Consider the following 21,931-nt stretch of genomic DNA (forward strand, 5'->3'; position numbering starts at 1 on the left):
TTTTTCTTGTTATATCTTTGAAGTAAATAATGCTCTATAAAAGCACCTTTATGGGGTTAGAGGACAGGGCGGAATGAATCTCTCTTGTCTCTGCCATGAGCAAGATTTTCCCATTAAGAGGTACACCAATTAGCTTTGTACAGTTCCATTTAACAATTTATATCAGATTAGCTAAGTGACACAGTGGATAGAGCACCATGCCTGGAGTCAGGAAGACCTGAATTCAAATCCGACGTTAGACACTAGCTGTGTGACCCTGGGCAAGTCATGTAACCTCTGTTGGTTTCAGTTCCCTCATCTGTAATGGGAATAATAATCGCACATACTTCCCAAGGTCATGAGAATCAAATGAGATAATATTTGTAAAGTGCTTACTGGCACTTACTAGGCACTATATAAATGTTAGCTATCATTATTATTATTATTATTATTATTATTATTATTAAAAAGCAATGTGCAACAATTTACTGTATCTTTACCATTTCACAACTAACCAAAAGATATAGATATATGATAAATTTTGATGACTGTTGATTCTGAAAAAGCATTTGATTTAGTTGTCACCTTAAAGGCTTTTCCTCCCACAAGATTAATCTTATCTATACACTAAGATCATTCAAGATTCCTTGAAACAAAAATGAACCACATTCATCAGCCCTCTGGTCATAAACATCAGGTAAGACATAAAACTCAGAAGTGTATGCGTGCCAAAGGTGTTTACCACTGTGATAAAGGATATCCAGCACAGAGTCCAAGATGAAGAGATTTCTCTGGATGATATTGTTCTACAAATGTTCCTGTTTTTGAGTAACATTGTAGTGGTTGCATCAAATACTGTAACACTGCAGAGATTCCTGGAAGATATCTATAGCTATTCAAAATGTGCAAAAGATAAAGCAATTTCAGCTATCTTCATATGCTAGGACACCAGGAACTCAAATGAGGTACAGCAGAGAAGGCAGTTTCCTAATCCCTAATGTGATCTGTCAGCATCCCTTCACCCACCGAGCCCTAGCTCAGGGTTGCAGCAAACTAACACATGGGCTTAAAACAGAAGTCATTAGCTATTCTCAGTAATACAGTGATCCAAGACAATTCCAAAAGACTCAGGAAAAATACTAGACAGAGAAAAAACTGATGGAGTCTGAATGCAGATCAAAACATACTATTTTTCACTTTTTTCATGTTTTTTTTCTTTGGGTCTGTATCTTCTTTTACATGACTAACATGCCCATGTATAATCTATATCAAATTGCTTACCATCTCACAGAGGGGGAAGAGGAAGAAGGGAGAAAATTTGGAACTCAAAATTTTTTTGAAATGAATGTTAAAGGGGCAGCTAGGTGGTGTAGTGGATGGAGCACTGGCCCTGGAGTCAGGAAGACCTGAGTTCAAATCCAGCCTCAGGCATATAACACTAACTGAGTGACCCTGGGCAAATCACTTAACTCCATTGCCTAGCCCCCCAAAAAAAAATTGTCTTTACATGTAAAATGGGGGGGAAATAAAATATTTTTTAAAAAAATAAATCACCTCTACCTACCTCCTAAAAGTGATGGGAAACCAAAAAGTAGAAGTTTGCTCAGTGCATCATGGCAGCACTCTGATGTCTCGGTGCTCAGGCAGAGAACTGAAGAATAGAGGGAATTGGGGCAATGTGGGTAACTGTGTGACTCTCCGGTAAGCCTGAGGGAAAGAACCCGATATCCCACTGGGATCACTTCGGTACCCCTAGAAGTAACTTGGGGCAAAGACTGAATCCTGTGAAAGATGAATTGGACATGTTGGAGGGCACTGAGATAACTTCGATGTACAGCTCCCGGGGGAGCAGCATCAAAGGAGAGGAAGTCAGAAAGTGAAAAATAGGGGAATATTAAAAGACAAATATGAAAACTACCTACAATCTCAAGAGGATGAAAACTCAATTAAAGCCCTTGAACATGAATAAAGCAATAGGGAAGATATTAATAATAGAATGGAGGGAATATAACCCCAAGATCAATATTCTTTCTATCACCTGCAGGAATCAGTGTTTCTAAAAGTGAGGCACAACAGAAAAAGATGGACTAGGGGGCAAGATCTACAAGGTAATAACATAGAAACTGCTTAGTCGAAGGAACCCAGAATTGTTACCTTAGAGGCTTCAATTCCATGAGGAATACAGACGCTAAAAAAGGTCTAAGTATAAGGTTCATGAATCAGAATGCAAGTCTAAAATAGACAGAAAAGAGATTATGAGGGAAATAAATCCTTTTTACAAAAGGTTTAGAAAATGAAATTTTAAAAGCTAACAAAACAAGTTGAAGGGGGAGAAGGAGGAGAATTTTACTTGACTACCTAACAAATGGAAAAAAGAGGGGAAGAATTAAATAGATAGAAACAAACAATAAAAAGAAACCAACATATTAAGTAAAACTCCAGAACTAAGGAAAAAGGGTAACAAGAGGGGGAGGCTTGAAGGTGAGGGAAAGAGAGCCAATAGGAAGAAGGTTGTCTCAAAACAGATTTAACTAACTGAATTAAATTGGTTGAAGAGACAAGGTACTGTTTTTACAGAGGAATAGGGAAAAAACCCTAATTTGAAAAAGAGAAACAATATTGCAGTAAAATGAAAAGGAGTGACAGATTTAGTAAGAAAAGAAAACCCTGCAATCTGTTGTTTACAAAAAAACACATTTTAAAAACAAATCCATTGAGGAGTGTCCTTTAATGACTCCAAGCTTTCCATGCAAAGAAAGACCTATCTTTTAAATATCAACATTCTACTCTTGTTACTGTATGGCACTGAGACATGGAACACAACGTTCTCTGATGAAAAAAAAAGTTAATATCCTAGAAGGCAGTGGAGAAGCACATGGTGGGAATGAGCAGGCTGCAACTTAAATGAGAAATGTCAAAGAAGAATAAGAATAAAGATGTCATCAAGGAAGTATGTGATAGGGAAAGAAAATGGGCTGGGGTGAGGGTGAAAGAGAACAAGGGAACAGCCAGAATGCTTTAATGGTGCCCTCATTTTGTTAGGAGAAAACACCGAAGCCCTCTAGCACATTGGGTGGAGCTTCTGGGGTGTGCTTATGGGAGGACTTGGACAATAGTAGAATAGAAAGAACAGAGCTGTATGGATTTAATTTGCTTTCGTGGAGGAACTTCCAAATGAAAGTTCACAGATCATTTAACTATAAATATACATTCAAAACTTACAGGGTCTCTACTCTTATGAATGTTAACTTTTAAAGTAATTTCCTCAAATTTACATATTATAAAATTAGATAAGGATCTAATAAAACCTTTTTTTTAAACTTTAGCTATACATCGTTCTATATTCTTTTTGAAGATTACAATTCATCTTTTTGGTACTTAACAGAAAATTGATTTTGAATGGTGGACTGTACACTGGCCTGGAAACCAAGATTCCATCTTGTTTTCTGTTACAAATGAGCAGTGTGATCTTAGGCAAGCATTTCTGAGGAAAAATAAGGATAGAGGATAGATTTAATCAGTTCCAAGGTCCTTTCCAGGTTTAAAGTCCCTTGGTTCTTGTGTTTACAAATCATTTGTCCCCCAGACATTTTCACCCAATTAAATTTGCAAGTTTTAAAAATAAAAGACAATTAACCCTACTGGTATGTCCTTTCTAGACATAGGTGTAGATTTATTTTTTTTAAGACAATTTGACAAATAACTAGTTTGTTCCTTTATCTTGTGATGAATTAAATATTTTGCACACATAGATGCTTGTTTTAGTCAACTTGAGTCCTTCAAACTGTTTTTAATATCACTTAAGAAGAAGATTTTTAACGTTAGACTAAATATGTTTTGTTTTGTTTTGTTTTGCTTTTTGGTGAAGTGATCAGGGTTAAGTGACTTGCCCAGGGTCACACAGCTAGTAAGTGTTAAGTGTCTAAGGCTGGATTTGAACTTGGGTTCTCCTGACTCCAAGGCCAGAACTCTATTCACTGTGCCACCTAGCTGCCCCCCTAAATATGTAATATTACAGAATGTTCCTTTATACTCCAAACAAGAAAAAGAAGTCAAACATTTCTGAGCAGCTAAGAAATATGTAAGCTAGCAAATCACTGTCTTAAAAGACTTTGAGAATATAGCTTTCAATGGAGATCACCACCAACTAATCATAACTTAATTTGTATAGCAATTTATGACTATAAACTATATTATCAAGGTCATTTGGCTGAATTTTAAGTTTTACTGCAATTATAATATCTTTGTCAGGTACAATGGAAAGCATACTGGTTTTGGAGTCAGAAGGACATGGGTTTAAATACTATCTCTTCTACCTTAGCCCATCAGATTTGGGGCAATTTTCCCTTCTCCAGGGCTCTTTTTGCTTGTTGTTATTGTCCTTTTATGGCATCTGAAAGTGAGGAAACTTCTTCCAACACAGCTCTACCAAACTGTAATTGTTCTGCAACTTAAGAGTCCTAGAGAGCTGCCTGCTGTACCTAGTGATTAAGTTCCATGTCCATGTCACACAGCCAGTATGTGTCAAAGGAAGCTCTTCTTGACTCCAAGGCTAGCCATAAATCCATTATACTGGATTTCCTAGTGCAAGTAATGTCCTCTAGTGGTAGAACAGGGACTTAAAAACAGATCTTCTGATTCTAAGTCAGGGTTCTATTATACCACAGATTCATATTTGTGTAAAGAAAGCAAAATGGGAAGATGATAAAATCAGAAAATTATTTGTTTACTGTATTATACTGAGTCCATGAGCTATCTGGGTTATAGATCTGTGATTTCATCAATAAAATAATCTTCTAGTGTAAAAATACCTCCCCACAATGGGATGGGAAACTTTTCTGTGACTTAGAGTATTAGACAGTTGCCTAGAACACTGAGAGGTTAAGTTACCTGCCAGTGGTCACATCAGTAATATGTGTCAGAGGTGGGTCTTGAACAAGGCCTTTGTGACTTCAAGAGCAGTGCACTATCCCCTATACCAAACTACCTTACCATGTAATAATGCTAAAAATCTTTAAAGTGGAAAAAGTTATTCAATTTTCAAGATATTTTCAATTATCTAGGTATTTATCATGGTGGTATACTTTAATTTTCAATTTTTATTCATATAAAATTAACATTTACAAGAAGACCCTAACTGGCAACAATTTGTTTTATTAACAAGGACCATCTTTTATGTAACACTCATTTGTACACATCACATAATATTAATATTATTAGGAAATGAGAACGAATGTAATTTAAGCTCTTTGTGGGCAGGACCTATATTTTGGTATGGTTTTTTTTCTATTTTTCTATCCCTAGGGCCTAATATAAAGCCTGGTACATGATAAGTGTTTAGTAATTATTGAATTTGGATTCATAGAAGCTTTAAAGAATATAAAGCACTTTGTATCCATTATGTCATTTGAGCCTTGCAACAATCCTGTAAATTACAAATACATCCCCATTTTACAGATAAGAATACTGAGACTCAGAGAGACTATGTGTTTTCTCATAGCTAGTAAGTGTCAGAGACAGAATTCAAACCTAAGTCATCTTGATACCAAGTCCTGCATTCATTGTACTATGTCAGTTGCACCTTGACTTGTGGACTTTTTGTAAGCCAACAATATTTTCCCTTTAACTTTATTTTTAACATCTGATTTTACCTCTTTTCTGATTGATCTTAAATTGGTGTTGACTTACCACCTAAGCTTTGAATTTCTCTGCAGACATACTGTATTAGCAGATACAATTTTAAAAGGAATCTAGCAGACTCCTTTTGTAATACAAACAATAACTTCTAATTTATCTATTTACTAAGTGGATATACCTATATTTCTCCATAATTTCCATAATCATTTTTCTCTTAAAATATGCATTACCTTTCTAGAGATAAGATATAGAGGTGGAAGCAGCTGAGACTGACGCAAAAGAGGAGCAAACTAATGTTCTCTCCTCCTCTCTCTCCCCTGCCCTCAGTGTTCTGTCTGCTAAATGTTAGCAGAGGCTTTTCATAATGTTTAGGAATATTTTATTAAACAAACAGTCTTTTTAAATTGGCTGTTAACTTAGCACATGTAATTTCCATGATTCTCGGTTTGATGGAAACTCTGCTGAAGCAAACTGTTTAGGGAAGTATAATCATTGCCAGTCTTATGAGGATCAAATGAAATAATATATGCAAAGCATTTTATGATATATAAGTGGTAGCAATAATGACATTGTTGATATACAGAGAAATAAGCCATCTGTACTGTGGGATTTTAGGTGGGCAAAAATGCTCTCTGCCTATTCCCAAATACTACCTTATTTGCTTGCTTATGCCCAAAATAATGTAACTATAGATTTATTCCTTTGCTGCATTTTCTGGTCCCCTGTTAAAATGCAGATGTTCCTGGAAATGGTAATATGTTAGTGTTTTTCAGTCATTAGTATGATGAGGTGGTTCCATCCTTTCCTGCTAGAAGTTTTTCATAAGGGAAGAAGTCTGAGAGAACTGAAGACAATAGGTGCCTGAGTAAAGATTCAGGAAGATGGAAACCCCTGAAAGAATAGAAGAGTATAGAACACAGGCTGGAAAACAAAGGTCATTTCGTAATATTACCTAGGACTCTGTGGGAATAATCATGTTTTAAGGAATTTAAGAGAGTGAGATACTTCTGTTAAGGAAATTTTTCTTCAATGAACCAAATAGTACCTTGAAGTACAAAAAAACTTAAATACTTTAAAATATGCTTGTATTGATGTTCATAGTAGCTACTTTTTATTCCTTTCTGATTTCTTATTTTGCTTCTTATTTCTTTCCAGATTTATATATTGATGATGAAATAATTTTTATAAATAATTTGGTGGAGTATAAAAAGCAGCTACCTACTTTGTATACCCTTTTGAGTAAACTAAAAGTATTTTTATTAAAAGATCCTTGTTTAGATTTGAAAGAGCAACAGATCTTCATAGAAGCTGGTCATTTCAGGTATTTAATCACTGGTTACTGGTATTGTGAATGTATTTAAGAGGGGGAAATGTTCTTTCCATGTTCTCGGTTTCAACATCTGTTTGCCATTAAGTCAAATTTAATTAATATAGATTTTGTTTGACTGCAGTTCAGTGTCTCCACAGCCTTTCCAGTATACAAAATCATTCCAAAGATTCAACTAAAATTGAAGTGAAAGAAAGATACCTCTATTCTTCATTTAATTTTAGTTGAAATAGTTCCTGGATAAACCCAGATACCACACTTGGGCTTAAGGTAGTTGACATTGCCATTCCTATAACTCCTAGAAGGCTATAAATAAATCTCATACTGAGGACATGACAATACTAGAGCAATCCTCAAAGGACCTTAGGCTCATTCAAAAATATTCATAATGTATAAAATATGTAGGCTCTGTAGGCAGTTTATCCCATTGTAAATCTGTGGTTCATTTGGTAAAAAATAATGCCATATTTAATTTTAAATTATGCATAATGTGAAATGATTATTTCATTACAGATATTGATGCTTTTGTGTGACTAAAAACAATCCCTTAACAATAGTCTATGTTTATATTTTAAGAATCAAAAATACTCATTATGAGAAAAAATTTAGTACCTAAGTCACAGGTTTTTATGAATCATCTAAAAGCAAATCTTTTCAGCTCAGTATCTGTATCACCATAATACTGTTAGAGAATAGATTTTCTATAAAAAGTTTTGACTAGGGGGCATTCTGGGGAGACTGCAGTTAATGAAATACTTCCAACCCACATCAGAGTAACCACAGGATATCCCTCCAGGAATTAAAAAACAAACAAAAAATTTAGAATCCTCACTAAACACAATAGTGTTTACTATTTTGTTCTCTCCTCAACATGTTAAAAAAAAAACTCATTAGAATTTAGGCAGCTCTTTTGAAGTCAATAGAAAGTCTACATATGAATAAGATGAAAATTATTGTCCAAAACTCATTTTTACTGTATTTCCTCCTATTTTGCTTAAATGTAAGAAATGTGCATAAATATTGGGAGATCTTATATTATAAGAGTTCTGTTTGAGAGAAGACAATTTGAGCATGGCCCTTTAAAAGACCTGGGTTTCCTCAGATTATATATCAACTATATATTGTCAAGTAATATGATGTTCTACATAAGCAAATTTGCAGACAAATAAAGCTTTCCTATCATGGCTCCTATAGGACTAGTTTGGAGACATGAGAATTCCTCATATGTATGTGTATATGTGTGTGTGTGTGTGTATATATGTGTGTGTGTGTGTGTGTACATATACACACATATATGCATATAAAAATAAAACGGCAACTCAGGGTTGATAATCAGTAATCAAAACAAAAAATTGACTTAATATTTCCATTTAAAATGTTATTTGAGGGATCAAAATTTTTACTTTTTCTTTTCAGGGAATATTCCCCATTTCAAAGCAATTTGGAAGTCTATGAGAAAGAAGAATTATATATGATTAAGGAGCTGTTCGAAGATGAAAAAGTAGGTTTTTTTTAAAGTTTGGTCTTAATCATATTTTAATAACTCTTATTTAATAAATTCTTATAAAAGTGGTAGAACAAATTTCTATGAACTTTAGTAGTCTGTAGAATGCAATATATAATTGTGAAACTAAAAAATATTTGGTAATGGATTGAATGTGGGAGAGTTATGCTATTGATAATGATGGAGAAACTATGAAGGAATAATTCTGAGGATTCCATAGCCCCCCTAATCTTGACCAGTTTCATGTGTTTTAGGTTTTAAGTAAGATGCAGCATGGCATAAGTGGAGAAAGCCCTAGAACTAGATTCAAGAACTGGATTCACATCCCATCTCCACTTTTTACTGGGTGTGTGACTTTGCACAAGTCCCTTAAAATCCTAAAGCCCTAGTTTCCTCATTTGTGAAATCAAGATAACACTCCCTGTAGCAGTTCCCTCACAAGAGGCAGCATGGCATAATGGCTAGAAAGCCAGCCTCAGAACCAACAAGGCCCTGATGTTCTGTCTGACACAGATGTGCTTTGTGATCCTAAACAGGTTACTTAACCTCTTAATGCCCCTGGAAACTAAGACTAATATTGCAGAGTAGGGGGTTACTCTGTGTTGGTAGAAGGAGTTCCAGTACTGAGAACTCTCTATACTAGTAAAATTCCAAGGTTGGTCAAAAAAAATTATCTCTCACAGCTGTCAAGAGGAAATATTGTGTGTAAAGTACTTTACACTTCTTAAAATGCTCTATAAGAGTTGGTTCTTATTGTCTAGTGGTGACACCATGGAGAAAATTGGAGGGCATAATATAAGGACAAGTGAAGATTAGAGATTTATTCATGTAATGGAAGCCATGTGAACAGTGGTTTCCCAAAGGATCTTAGGACTGCTAGTGGCTCATCTCCCTGAGGAACAAGGAGAAGAAAGATTTTTACCACATTAAAGGCAGATCTTTTACAGAGTAGTCTCTCATTTGCTGCTTATAGTTCAAGAAGGCACAAAATAAGTTTTCTCTTAAAATTGGTTTGCAAAGAATACTAGCAGCTAAAGGAGTAAGTTGTTTGATTGCATTTCAGCCATTTTTTTAAAACTAGAGTAAATTCAAAACCAAAATTACTTTAAAAGGTGAAAATCTATTTATGTTTCCAGCTCACATGTTTTCAGCATACTGATTTCTTCTGAAATGGGTTTTTGATAGATTATCATTTTAAGAAAGGTTCCACTTATTCTTACGCTTTCTAGTGCTTGTAATAGAAATAGGTGTTGTATTTTATCAAAAGCTTTTTCTGCACCTATTCATACAATGATGTTGGTTTTTTTGTTATTGATATGGCAATTACACTTGTAGTTTTCCTAACACTGAACCAGCCCTGCATTCCTGGTATAACTCCTACCTGGTCATAGTGTATGATCTTTGTGATATATTGGTGTAATCTACTTGCTGCTGCTGTTGTTGTTTTTAGTCATGTCCAATTCTCTGTGAACCCATTTGGGGTTTTCTTGGCAAAGATGCTAACTAGAATGGATTGCCATTTCCTTCTTCAGCTCATTTTACAGATGAGGAACTGAGGCAAACAGGGTTAAGAGGCCAGATTTGAACTCAGGTCCTCCTGATTTCAAGTCCGGCACTCTATCCACTGCACCACCTAGCTGTCCAAACCTCCTTGCTTGTATTTAATTTAAAATTTTTGCATGAATATTTATTAGGGCAATTGCCCTTTAGCTTTCTTTTCTGTTTTTGCTCTCCCAGGTTTAGGTAGCAAAATCATATTTGTGTCAAAAGCAATTTGGTAGGATTCTTTCTTTGCCTATTTTTTCAAATACTTCATATAGTATTGGAATTAATTGTTACTTAAATGTTGGGTAGAATTCACCTGTAAACCCATTTGATCTTGGGGATTTTTTCCTTACGGAGCTCATTTATGGCTTGTTCAATTTCATCATATTGAGAATGAACTTAAGATTTAACTGGATACATATAGCTGAAAATTTTCAGCATTAAAAAACTCATTCATTTATATAGTGCCTTTTCCAGCATCTTCAAGTTATATGTACATACTGTTTTGAGTCTTCTGAGGGGGCTGGCCTCCTAGGAGTGGGAATAGAACTCATTTCATAGAGTAGAAATCAGATCTCAGTTTCTCAGATGTGCCAACTCCATTTAAAAAGCCCTCTTTCCTCTCTTCCCTAATCCTCAGCTGCTCAAGTGAACTGACCTGATGTTAGGGACAGAAGCTAGACGAGGCATCAAAAGAATAGGCTAAAGGTTAGCTGTGTGACATAAAGTATATGTCTCAAAGTATTTTTAGTCCTGCCTGACCCCATATATGCATACCTTGGAGGGAGTGTTCATTTTTACAAATACCATTGGGTTTTTTTATTCTAAAATGTTGAACAATATTTAAATATATTTATAGTAAATATTTAAACTCAGAAATTCAATAATTATCTCCAAGAATTACCATTATAATTTTTCAGCAATTTATTTTGCCAATCAAATATGAGTTATTGAAACCTGCCGTTCTCCAAGAAAGAACAGATATACAAACATCCTCAGAACTTAGGAAGTCCCTAAAATTAACTCCAGAAATAATCAGTCATATAATTGGAAATGAAAAGCTCTTTGAAAGAGGTGAGAATTAATTTTTTAATGTTATATTACAAAACTGTTAATTTGATGTTAAATTTTAAGTATATATTTCTATAATAAGTTATTTCTCATTATCTTTTAATTGTCACTTCTGTGGATAACTGTGGTAGGTTTTTGGTGTAATTTATCATTTAAAAGTCAAACTTGGAACTTTTTAAAAAACATTATTTTAGCCAATTCAATATTTTCACAGTCATCCATCATAAAAGAGTATATATTCGAGACAGCTAGGTGACTCAGTGGATAGATCTTCAGCCCTGGAGTCAGGAGGACCTGAGTTCAAATCTGGCCTCAGACACTTACTAAGATGTGTGACCCTGGCCAAGTCACTTAACCCCAATTGCCTTTAAAAAAAAAAAGAGTATATATTCAATTCTGTGAATACATATACACAGGGTTTTTAACTTTTTTTGTGTCATTGCACTCCTTTGGCAGCCTGGAGAATCCTATGCATCCCTTCACAGTAAAACACTTTTAAACAATTAGGGCAAATAAAAATGTAGCTTTTTCCCATTCAAATTAATGGACCCCCAGAATCTATCCATAAACTGGGAGGGGTCAGTGGACCCCAGATTGTGAACCTCTGTTTTAATGATTAGGTAGAATAATCCAGAATTGTTATCTTCAGAGTGGGCTTTAGGTTACGTCCCTAGTCACAGACAGCTGGGCTGAATTAGGTATAAATGAGGTCATCTATATATATGGCATTCCCATGACAAATATAAATGATTTGGAGTCATCCTATCAGTTTACATTAGCTGTTCCTCCACTTCATTAAATATAAATATATTGATTTACTAGAAATTGGCCATACTGTGATTTTATCACATTCAAAATGTACATACCTAATATATCTTAAAATGACATAAAGCTTCAAAAACCTTCCCTTTGTTACCTTCCTGGACATACTACTTCAAAGAATCTCTTACCTGCTGTCAAAATCTATATTCTAGGCTTGATTACAGCCAAGCAAAGATTTGTGTGTATGTGTGGGTGTGGTGGGGGAGAGGAGGGAGGAAAGTGGGTTTGTATAGAGGGAGGCTGGAGTGGTTTGTGTATTCAAAATCAGCTTCTTATTATTAAGAAAAAAAACAACTAACTACATGTTGAATTTACTATCTAGGAATCACCATATGTGATTTCCCTGTCAGTATTCTTCTGGAATAGCATTTTTGACTATCTATACTAGTTTCCCATTCTACTATAATATTGACACAGGAAAAACATTAGCCTGTTTAAAGCAGGAAATCTGAAAATACTACAGAGGGAAGATTTTGTCCCCTTTATTTTTCCAGAGCTGGTTTATTGCATCCTATAGAACTATATCAGCCTGTCAGGGATATAATAAAAATAACCTGGATGCAAACCCAGTGGGTTTTAAACCTTAACATTTGTTAACATTTTGGGTGTGACACTGACAAAATAAAAGGCTAAATAGGTTGTTATAAATAACAGAAAAGAGTTAAATGTTATTTTCTAATATAAGCATTAAAGATATTCTCTCAAGGAATATTAATAAAACAAATAAAATACATGTAGTCATTATGATTGCTTTATAAAACGTGTTGTCAGAGGCCTATAAAGAGTAGAAAAAGACTAAAAGAGGAAAAAAAGAGTTGAATTAAATCCCCAAGTGTGTATATTCAATGTGCTAGTACTGTAAAATCTCTCCTCTTCTGTAAATTCCTATTCCTGTGCTTCTGACATGAAGGTGATTGAGGGTCTTCCCAATGGAATGGCTTGCTTTGGCAAATCCTGGCTATCTTCTGAGAGCAATCTAGTATAGCTTAGGGTGAAGTAACACCAAAAGGTTGGTCACCAATGATAAATTTTTTGGCCACAGAAACTTGCTAAATATGCTTTAGTATAGTAGAAAGAGTTCTATATCTGTAGTCAGAGGGCTTGGGTGCAAATATTGGTTCTACCACTTCACACCTGTCTGACCTTGGTGCCTTCTCAGGCTAAGTATCATTCTTGAAAGAGAAAATAGGAGCAAAACAAGAACTGAGCAGTTCATTATTCTTACTTTCATCTATTATTATCCTCCCATCCAGGCCATGGGATCCAAATTATCATTTGTCTGAACCCTTTAAAATCTGCTTTCCTAGAAATCTATGGTGCACATCAGACTATGCCTTCTTCTCTACACAACTGTCTCAGACTTTTGTCATTTACTACACCAACCATTTCCTCTTTGTTGGTCAGAATTATGTCTAGACTAACAGTTACTCTTAAAGCCTTCTGTACCCTAAGAATGAAATTATAATTAAGATAAAAGCTGCTCTACTTTTGTCAGAGGGAGAGTGCTCCAGTAGTTACCTAGATAGTTGTAGTTCCCTTATCATTGCTATGTCATGCCTCAACACTAGACTAGATTTGTGGGTTTGTGCTGTTTTCTGAACTCTTCATTTAATTCCTCCTTCTGTCCAAGTAGTCTATAGTATAGTCTCATGACACTATCACTTCTGTTTTTCTCTCCTTTGATCTTCACTCAAATGTTCCCAGCTGTGTTCCACCCTCACATTTAGGTTCCTGGATTTCTTCACATAAATAGATATTCATAATATATTGTACTACTCCATAGCAGTAACATTCACTGAGTGCAGGGCTTAATATTCCTATTCAGTCTTAGGAGAAATCAATATGACAGTGCTAAACATAGTTATTTTCACACATGAAGTAATTACCTCCAAACAATGGAGTTTTCCTTAGTATACTCTTAGGCAAGCAATAACAAAAACAAAAATCCTTACCTAATTTCATCACATGAGTACCTAATAATTTAGCTTTCCTTAAGATAAAAAAAAATGTTCACTAAAACAGAATCAAGTTAGAGTTGATTCACTCTTTGGAAATACTGAACTTTGTTTAAAAATTCCATGCTAATAGCAAAAAATGTTTTCCATCAAAAATTAACACTTGAAACTGGGGGGAACTCAAAAGTCCAAAACTTTAGATATTTTCAATATACCAATTTTATTTTGCCTAACGACAAGAGTTGCTGTTTTATAAACTGAAGAAAAATTTAAAGTTGAAAAGGTATATGTGAATTAGGACAGCATTGCTTTTAGAAATAACTATTTTAACTATAGCCAGGAAGTAGGTACAAATACCTGAGAATTAATAGGTATGGTAAGCAGTTCCACAATACGGATTAGAGGCCATAGAAGTGAAGGTGTACCAAGAAACCAGCTTGAAACCAGGTTAGGACTTAATGTTCAAAAAATAATATTTGGAAGGAGGCAGTATAGTGCATTCAGCCATTGGAGGTGGAGTCCTAAGCCCTGAGTTCAAGTCATGACTCTATTAGAAGCTAGCTATATGACCTTGGTGAAATAATAATAGCTGACATTTATGTAGTTCTTTAAATTTTACAAAGAAGTTTACATGTATTATCTCCAAACATCTTTGAGTCTTGGTTTTCTCACCTGTGAAATGGGAATAATAGCACCTACCTCACAGGATTATTGTAAGGCTCAAATGAGATAATATGTAAAGTTCTTTGCACACTTTAAAGTGCTATATAAAGTTATAATTATTATTATCTCATTTGAACCTCACAAAAATCCTGTGAAGTAAAGCTTTTACAGTGGAGGAGAAGGGGGGAGAAGGGGCAGTGAGTGAACCTTACTCTCATCAGAATTGGCTCAAAGAGTGAATAACATACATAGACAATGAGATATAGAAATCTATCTTATCTTACAAGAAAGTAGAAGGGGAAGGGGATGGGGGTGATAGAAAGGAGAGCAGATTGGGGGAATGGATAGTCAGAAGCAAAACACTTTTGAAATAGAATAAACAGGGAAAGAGGGAATAGGATGGAGGGAAATACAACTAGCAATTGTATTAGTAACTGGAAAAAAAATTGAAGCAAGTTTCTCTGAAAAAGGCCTCATTTCTCTAACATACAGAGAACTGTGTCAAATTTATAAAAATAAGAGCCATTCCCCAATTGATAAATGATGAAAAGATATAATCAGTTTTTGGATGAAGTAAGCAAGGCCATCAATAGCTATATGAAAAAAAATTATAACTCACTGTTGATTGGAGAAATGCAAATTAAAACAATTCTGAGGTACTACCTCATACCAATTAGATTGGCTAATAGGACAGAAAAGGTAAATGACAAATGTTGGAGGAGATGTGGGGAAAATGAGACATTAATTTTGGAGGATTTGTGAACTGATTCAACATACTATAGAGCAATTTGGAACTATATCCAAAGGGCTATAAAACCATGCATACCCTTTGATCTAGCAATGCCACTACTACGTCTGTTTCCCAAAAGAGATAAAAACAAAAAGGAAAAGGACTTATACGTACAAAAATATTTATAGCAACTCTTTTCTGGAGGTAAAGAATTAGAAATTGAGGGGTTGCCCATCAAATAGAGAATGGCTGAACAAGTTGTGGTACATGATTATGATGGAATACTATTGTGTTATAAGAAATGATGAGCAGAATGCTTTCAGAAAAACTTGGAAAAACTTGCGTCGGTTGATGCAAAGTAACAGCAATATTGCAAGATGATCAGCTGTGAATGACTTAGCTATTCTCAAAATGCAATGATCTAGGACAATTCTGAAGGACTTGTAATGAAAAATGCTATCCATACCCAGAGAAAGAACTGATGGTGTCTGAATAGAGATTGAAGCATACTTTTTTTTTTACTTTCAAAAACCAAAATCCTGTGAAGTGAGTACTACAGGTATTATCTCCATTTTACAGGGGAGAAACTGAAGCTCAGTTTAAGTAAACTTTGCCATGGTCTTCCTGAAAACAAATCAGCACTGTATATACTATAGCACACTGTGTCCTCATCTGAAAAAATGAAAATAAATAATATCCATCTTGCCTACTTTATGCTATTGTGAGAGTCAAAGGCAATAATTTTGTGAAGGCAAATCCAGGTGCTAAAGGTTATCTTTCTTTTTACTCAGCTTCTTTCACAGTCACCTTGTATAAACCTTGTATAAAAAGTTGCTCAGGTGACTGGCCTTCACAGAAAACTTGTAGAAGGCATTAGATACCAAACTAGAGTCAGGGCAAGGGGTACTTTGCTAGATGCCTTTTCTTTCTCTTAATAAACCCTAGGATCATAGATTTAGAGCTGAAAGGAAACTTAGAAGTTATTTAGTTAAAAACTCTCATTTCACAAAGAAGGAAACCGAGGCTCAGAAAGGTTAAATGACTTGCCTGTGGTCATTCAGGTTGTAAATGAAAGAGCCAGATATAGAACTCAGGTCTTCTGTCTGCAAATCTAATACTTTTTCCAATACTCTTTACAATATACCACTTTGCCTTCCAGGTATTATCTGCATTAATGGGAGCTAGATATCTTTTTATTTTGTTCATAAAGGGTAAGTGGTTGACATTTTGGTAATTCATATTTGCCATTGTTTTAATCCTACCAACAATAGCGAGTGTGAATTCTTCCCTACAAAAACCACAATGCCACCAAAGTAAAAAAAAAAATTGAAGGCAAACTTTTTTTTTAATGAAAGCAAAGTGATTTCACATTGATATAAATCCTGACTTTGGAAGACAGCATAATTTTTTTTTATATGAAGAAAATTAAAGACTGTTGTGGGGAAGGATGGAAGGAGAAGAATCACTAAAAATTGTAGCAAGGAAATAAACTAATCCATGTTTTTGTTATTAGTAAAGCTTATATCTTTCTTTTTCAGCCCTCCCTACCAAGTATAAGAATGAAACTGTGACAGGATACCACCCCACAGAGAGGATTTGTACCAGCCAGGACCAATGTGAACTAGAAAGCAGCGAACAAGGTAGAACTACTGTATAAATCAGTGATCTCCCTAAGTTTTTCCCAAAGGTCATGAAGCCTATGAAATAAGAGAACATCAGTGTATTTGCATATATTCTTTGGTTAGTCTTCAAGTTAGTTTGATTTTAAGTCATTCCATTTTTTCATTTTTTTTTCCTTCATACCAATCATTCTAACTGACTTAAATTCAGGCTGGATAGAGAGAGAAAAGTCATAGAGATTAAAAAATAAAATAAGGAAAAGTGAGAGAACCAGAAAAAAAGAAAAAATTTCAGCTAAATACCAAAAACAGATCAATATTGTAGTGAAAATATTTAAGAACTGTTATAAACTGGGTGTGGTGATATACATCTATAATCCGTGCTACTGGGGGATGCTAAGGTTTGTGGATCACTTGAGTTTGGGGACTCTGAGCTGTAATAGGGCAATAGCCAGTGTCCATGCTCAGTCTGGCACCAATAAGATGAGCCCCCAGAGAAGGCAGCTACCAGGCTGCCTAAGGAGGGTCAACTTTATCCTCTTCAGAAAAAATAGAGCAGATTAAAGCTTCCATACCATTAGGATGGGCCTGTTATTGGGGGCAACAGGTGGCACAATAAAGCGTTTTGAGTCAGGAAAACTCCTCTTACTAACTGTGTGACCTTGGACAAATCACTTAAGTGCTGTTCGCCTCAGTTCCTCATCTGTAAAATGAGCTGGAGAAGGAAATGGCAAACCACGTCAGTATCTTTGCCAAGAAAACCCCACACGGGGTCATCAAGAGTCAGACATGACTGAAAATGACTGAACAACAACAACAACAATTTGAATCTAGAGTTACTTTTCTGTGATGTCTTGCATCACAGGTTATGTGACCACATAGCCTGTTCTGACGATGTATTGTATAATATGTAGGCTAGAGTACACATTTATCAGTGCAAAGCACTGGCATGCAAAATTACATTTTCTTGATAACTGATGAACACTTAATAAAGATATTTATGTGTATATATAATCTCATGCATGTGAGCCCTTCTATCAACACAAATCCATTCATGTCATCTCATCCTTTACAATCCTAGTCTATATCTTTCCATAAATTTATTTACAGGTTAAGTCCCTAATGCTTATAAATGCTCCCAGGTCTCCTCCATCCTTTAAAAAAAAAACTCACTTAACCTACTATCCCCTTAAACTATTTCCCTGTGTTTTTCCTCCCTTTCATAGCCAAATTCTTAGGGGAAAAAGTCTGTTATTGCTGATTTCTTTAATCAGCTCTTTAAAAATTTTATAGAAATGATATAGTTCTATGGGTAGGTAGTTGCTGATATCTTCTCAGTTATCTTTTTGCCATCTCTGCCATCCATAATCTTTTCCATTGTTTTGAAACCTTTAAGATATGACAATGATAATGTTGGTGATAGCTAACGTTTATATAGTACTTTAAGGTTTACAAGGGATTTTGTACGCATCATTTCATTTGATTTATGATGCAAGGTAGATATAAGTAGAGATATCCATTTTAGAGATGAAGAAACCTGAGGCTCACAGAGGTTAAATAACTTGCTTATGGTCACTTAGTAATTAATGGTGAAATTCAAACTCTGTCTTTCCTGACTCCAAGTCCAGCCCTCTTTCCACTATACCACACTGAAATTCAACCCCAAAGATTCTTCAAAATTGTTTTAGCTCCAACATGAGCTTCTTTTTTATATATTTGTTCAGTTTTGTTTAATTCATGCTTACTTTTAGGTCAAATTATCAATTGGTGCTTTTGAAACTACCTTTATCCAATATAATATGAACAAAAGTAATAATGGGAAAATTCATAATAATAATTAAACTCATTCATTTTCACATTCACATTGTGACTTTTCCCCTCTGGTTTTAGTTTTTCACAGTCTGTGTCTTTCAGGTGAGTTAGAAACGCCTTTAACTCCTCCACGTCTAATAACCCAGCATTCCCTGGTAAATCCGATACATGCTGGACTTCAAACATATCAACTTTCTCCTGTTTATAATATGTAAGTAAAAATGGGATAAAATGCAATTCCAAAAATGCTGATTTTTAATTAAATATATTTTGTGGGGCCAAATTTTCCCATGTTCTGGAGAAAGCTTCCTGGTTCTTTTAGCCTATGTGGAAGAAAAATATGGTTTTCCCCATTCTCCTGTAAATAGACTCTAAGAAAATGTTTTAAATGTACTTTCCCTTTGAAATTGATAGCTCCATTTGTTTGTACAAATAGTTAGAAATAACCAATAACAAAAATGAATGTAAGAACAGTTATGGGTAGGCTATGGGTAAGACTCTGGACAACTCATTTAACTTTCTAGAGTCCTAGTTTCTGTAATTCTGCACTGGGACCATCAATTGATAATGCTTATTTGATTTGCCTTAAGGGACATAAACTCAATTCTCTGACCTAACAGAGAATAGACCTATATAAATGCCCTGAGAAGGAGCTCTGAAGATTTGCATAGGGTAATAATTCCTGTCTCTACCCTTTCTTCTCTGTGCCCTCAAATTTTACCTCTGTAATATCCTTCACATCCATACCATTTTTTTTTGTTTTTGTTTTTGGCTAGGCAATGGGATTAAGTGACTTGCCCAGGTCACACAGCTAGTAAGTGTTATGTGTCTGAGGCCGGATTTGAACTCACGTCCTCTGAATCCAGGGCCGGTGCTCTATCCACTGCACTACCTAGCTGCCCCTATACCATTTTTTCATATGAACAACTATCACCCTGTCAGGCCCTCATCCCCTCTTGTCTATTATAATAGCCTTCTAATTGGTCTCTCTATGTTAAGACTCTTCCCCCTCCAGTCCACACAACCACCAAAGTTACATTTCTGAAGTACAAGTCTGACCATGTCTCACTTCCCTGCTCAATAATCTCTAGTTGCTTCCTGTTGCTTTTAGGATCACAAATTCTTCTGCTTGACGTTTAAATCCTTTAACAGTTTGGTTCTAACCTGTTTTTCCAGCCTTACACATATTGTTCTCCTTCACATCCTCTTTGGTCCAGTCAAACTGGCTACTTTATGGTTCCTCATATAAGATAATCCATCTCTCATCTCTGTGCCTTTGCCCAAGCCTTTTCTTTTCACCTACGTCTTAGAATGGCTAGTTTCCTTCAAAGCTCAGTACATGAGCTCCTACATGAAATTTTCCTGATCCCCAATCCCAGCTTCTTGTTCCTCTTCTCCAAAATTACCATGTATTTACTTTCTGTCTGTTTCCTAGATACTTATGTGTACTTGTTGAACAGCAGCCTTTCATTTTTGTCTTTATATCCTCAGTTCCTGGAACACTAACTGACTCTTAATAAATACTTGTTGATTGATTAATTGTATGATGCACTTTATTTACTATGTCACCCATTACTGAGGTTACTTCTTTTATGAAATACCCTATAGCTCAACAAATCAAGTATTTATTATTTACTGTGTGCAAAGCACCAGGACAATCACAGTGAGAGATAGAAAGACATGATCCCTACCCTATGGAATATGAAAACTTTTCTTCTCTTACCAATGGATTCTTAAGCCATGAAGATATTTTGGCCCATGACTCAATTACACATCCATTTTAGACTTGCCTTCACAAAATGTCATGCAGAGTTACCATATTTGCCTGTGTAGGTCCTCTACAATAGCTTCTCTATGAAGTTCACCTCCTTTTTTTCTATTCCTTCCTGTCATTTATAGATTTGCTTCCACAGTCCAGAATCTCCAGGTATTCAGCATCAGAATACCTGGATATTCAGAAACTTGGTTGCCTCCTTTTGCCACAAAATGTCCAAATTTTCTGTATTATGTGGGAAAATTAGATATTCTAACATCTTCCAAACCTGGAACCATATCTGGCCCTGGCCTTGAACTGTCATTTCAACTATTGATGACTAGATTGACTAGAATCATATCTGACCTGGTCTCTGAACTTTTAGTTCAACTAGCAATGCCTAAAGTTAAGCTAAATTGACATGCTAAAAATGATAGTAGAGTATGCCAAAAATGCCAGTGGAGAAAAGTGTCTCCTCTCTTGACACCATCATTCATGAAGATGACTGACAGGTAAAGACTTCTTGTCAGATATTGGTTATCTGAATTTGAAAATGTCCTTTTTAGCTCAGTCTTTACATGTATAAAATGGGATTAGTATTCTTATTTTCCAAAGTTAAAAAAGGGCTCAGAAAATTTACTTTTTCTCAGCTATGATTTTGTAATACAAAAAAGTAAGAAAATTCTAGATGTTCTAAAGGTATTAATTTAAATCTCTTAATATAAATATTTTTCAGTAATTTTACTCCAGCTGAAAATTACACTAAGGAATGCAGGGTGGAGCTGTGGTCAGAAAACTATCAAAGTTCCCTGGACTCTCTTTTACTTGCAGGTAAGGAATGCCTATTTGCATGTGCTCAGTTGCTGTAGGAGAAGTGCATCTAGATAAGGAAAAGCACAAGCACAAGAAATGCTAGATAACATTAATCTAGGTCTAGGACATACATCTAAATACTTATAATGTACAAAAAGACTTTGTTGGCAAGGCTATACATACAGCCTATACAAGCAAACACACTAATGAGTTGTGTTCCAAAAGTTCATTTAGAAGTCAGTTGTTTAGAACTTAGCACATATTTTTTCCCATAGAAATGCTGTAAATAAATAACTATTAGGTTCTTAGGGTAACCCATGCAAGCCTATTTAAGCCATAATATAAGAAAGGCAACGTGAAAAACACTAGACGAAGAGACAAGCTTTGCTGACCTTTCACAAATCATTTTACTTCTCTTGGACTCAGTAGCTTTAGTGAATGAGGATGAGGGTATAAATGCTAGAGGAGAGGGACCAGTAGGATCAAGCAGTAGATGTATGTGGAAGCAGAACTTCATATGGATCATTTGGGGGTCATAGGTTTGTAAATCAGACATTGTCCACTTTCCCAGGTGTATCTCTACTTGCTGTCCATAAAGGTGAAATGGACTGTGCCTCCATGGAACTTAGAGCCTCATAGGGAATACAAGTCTGCCAAATATACAGTAAATAATTCAGCAGAAAAGTGAAATTTCTGTTCAA

General features: G+C 35.2%; 1 protein-coding gene across 1 annotated transcript in view; it reads left to right on the plus strand.

Moving 5' to 3' along the window:
• Positions 1-21,931, plus strand: part of SHOC1 (shortage in chiasmata 1) — a 143,628-nt gene that overhangs the window by 37,400 nt on the left and 84,297 nt on the right. Inside the window, exons 5-10 of the mRNA XM_078152859.1 lie at positions 6,772-6,937; positions 8,360-8,444; positions 10,913-11,066; positions 16,772-16,873; positions 18,743-18,875; positions 21,154-21,248. Of these exons, the coding sequence (XP_078008985.1) occupies positions 6,772-6,937; positions 8,360-8,444; positions 10,913-11,066; positions 16,772-16,873; positions 18,743-18,875; positions 21,154-21,248 (735 nt within the window). The remainder of the gene's footprint in view (positions 1-6,771; positions 6,938-8,359; positions 8,445-10,912; positions 11,067-16,771; positions 16,874-18,742; positions 18,876-21,153; positions 21,249-21,931) is intronic.

The sequence above is a fragment of the Phascolarctos cinereus genome, unplaced genomic scaffold, assembly GCF_003287225.1.
Source record: "Phascolarctos cinereus isolate Bilbo 61053 unplaced genomic scaffold, phaCin_HiC Scaffold_4;HRSCAF=312, whole genome shotgun sequence".
In the NCBI taxonomy this organism is placed as follows: Eukaryota; Metazoa; Chordata; class Mammalia; order Diprotodontia; family Phascolarctidae; genus Phascolarctos; species Phascolarctos cinereus.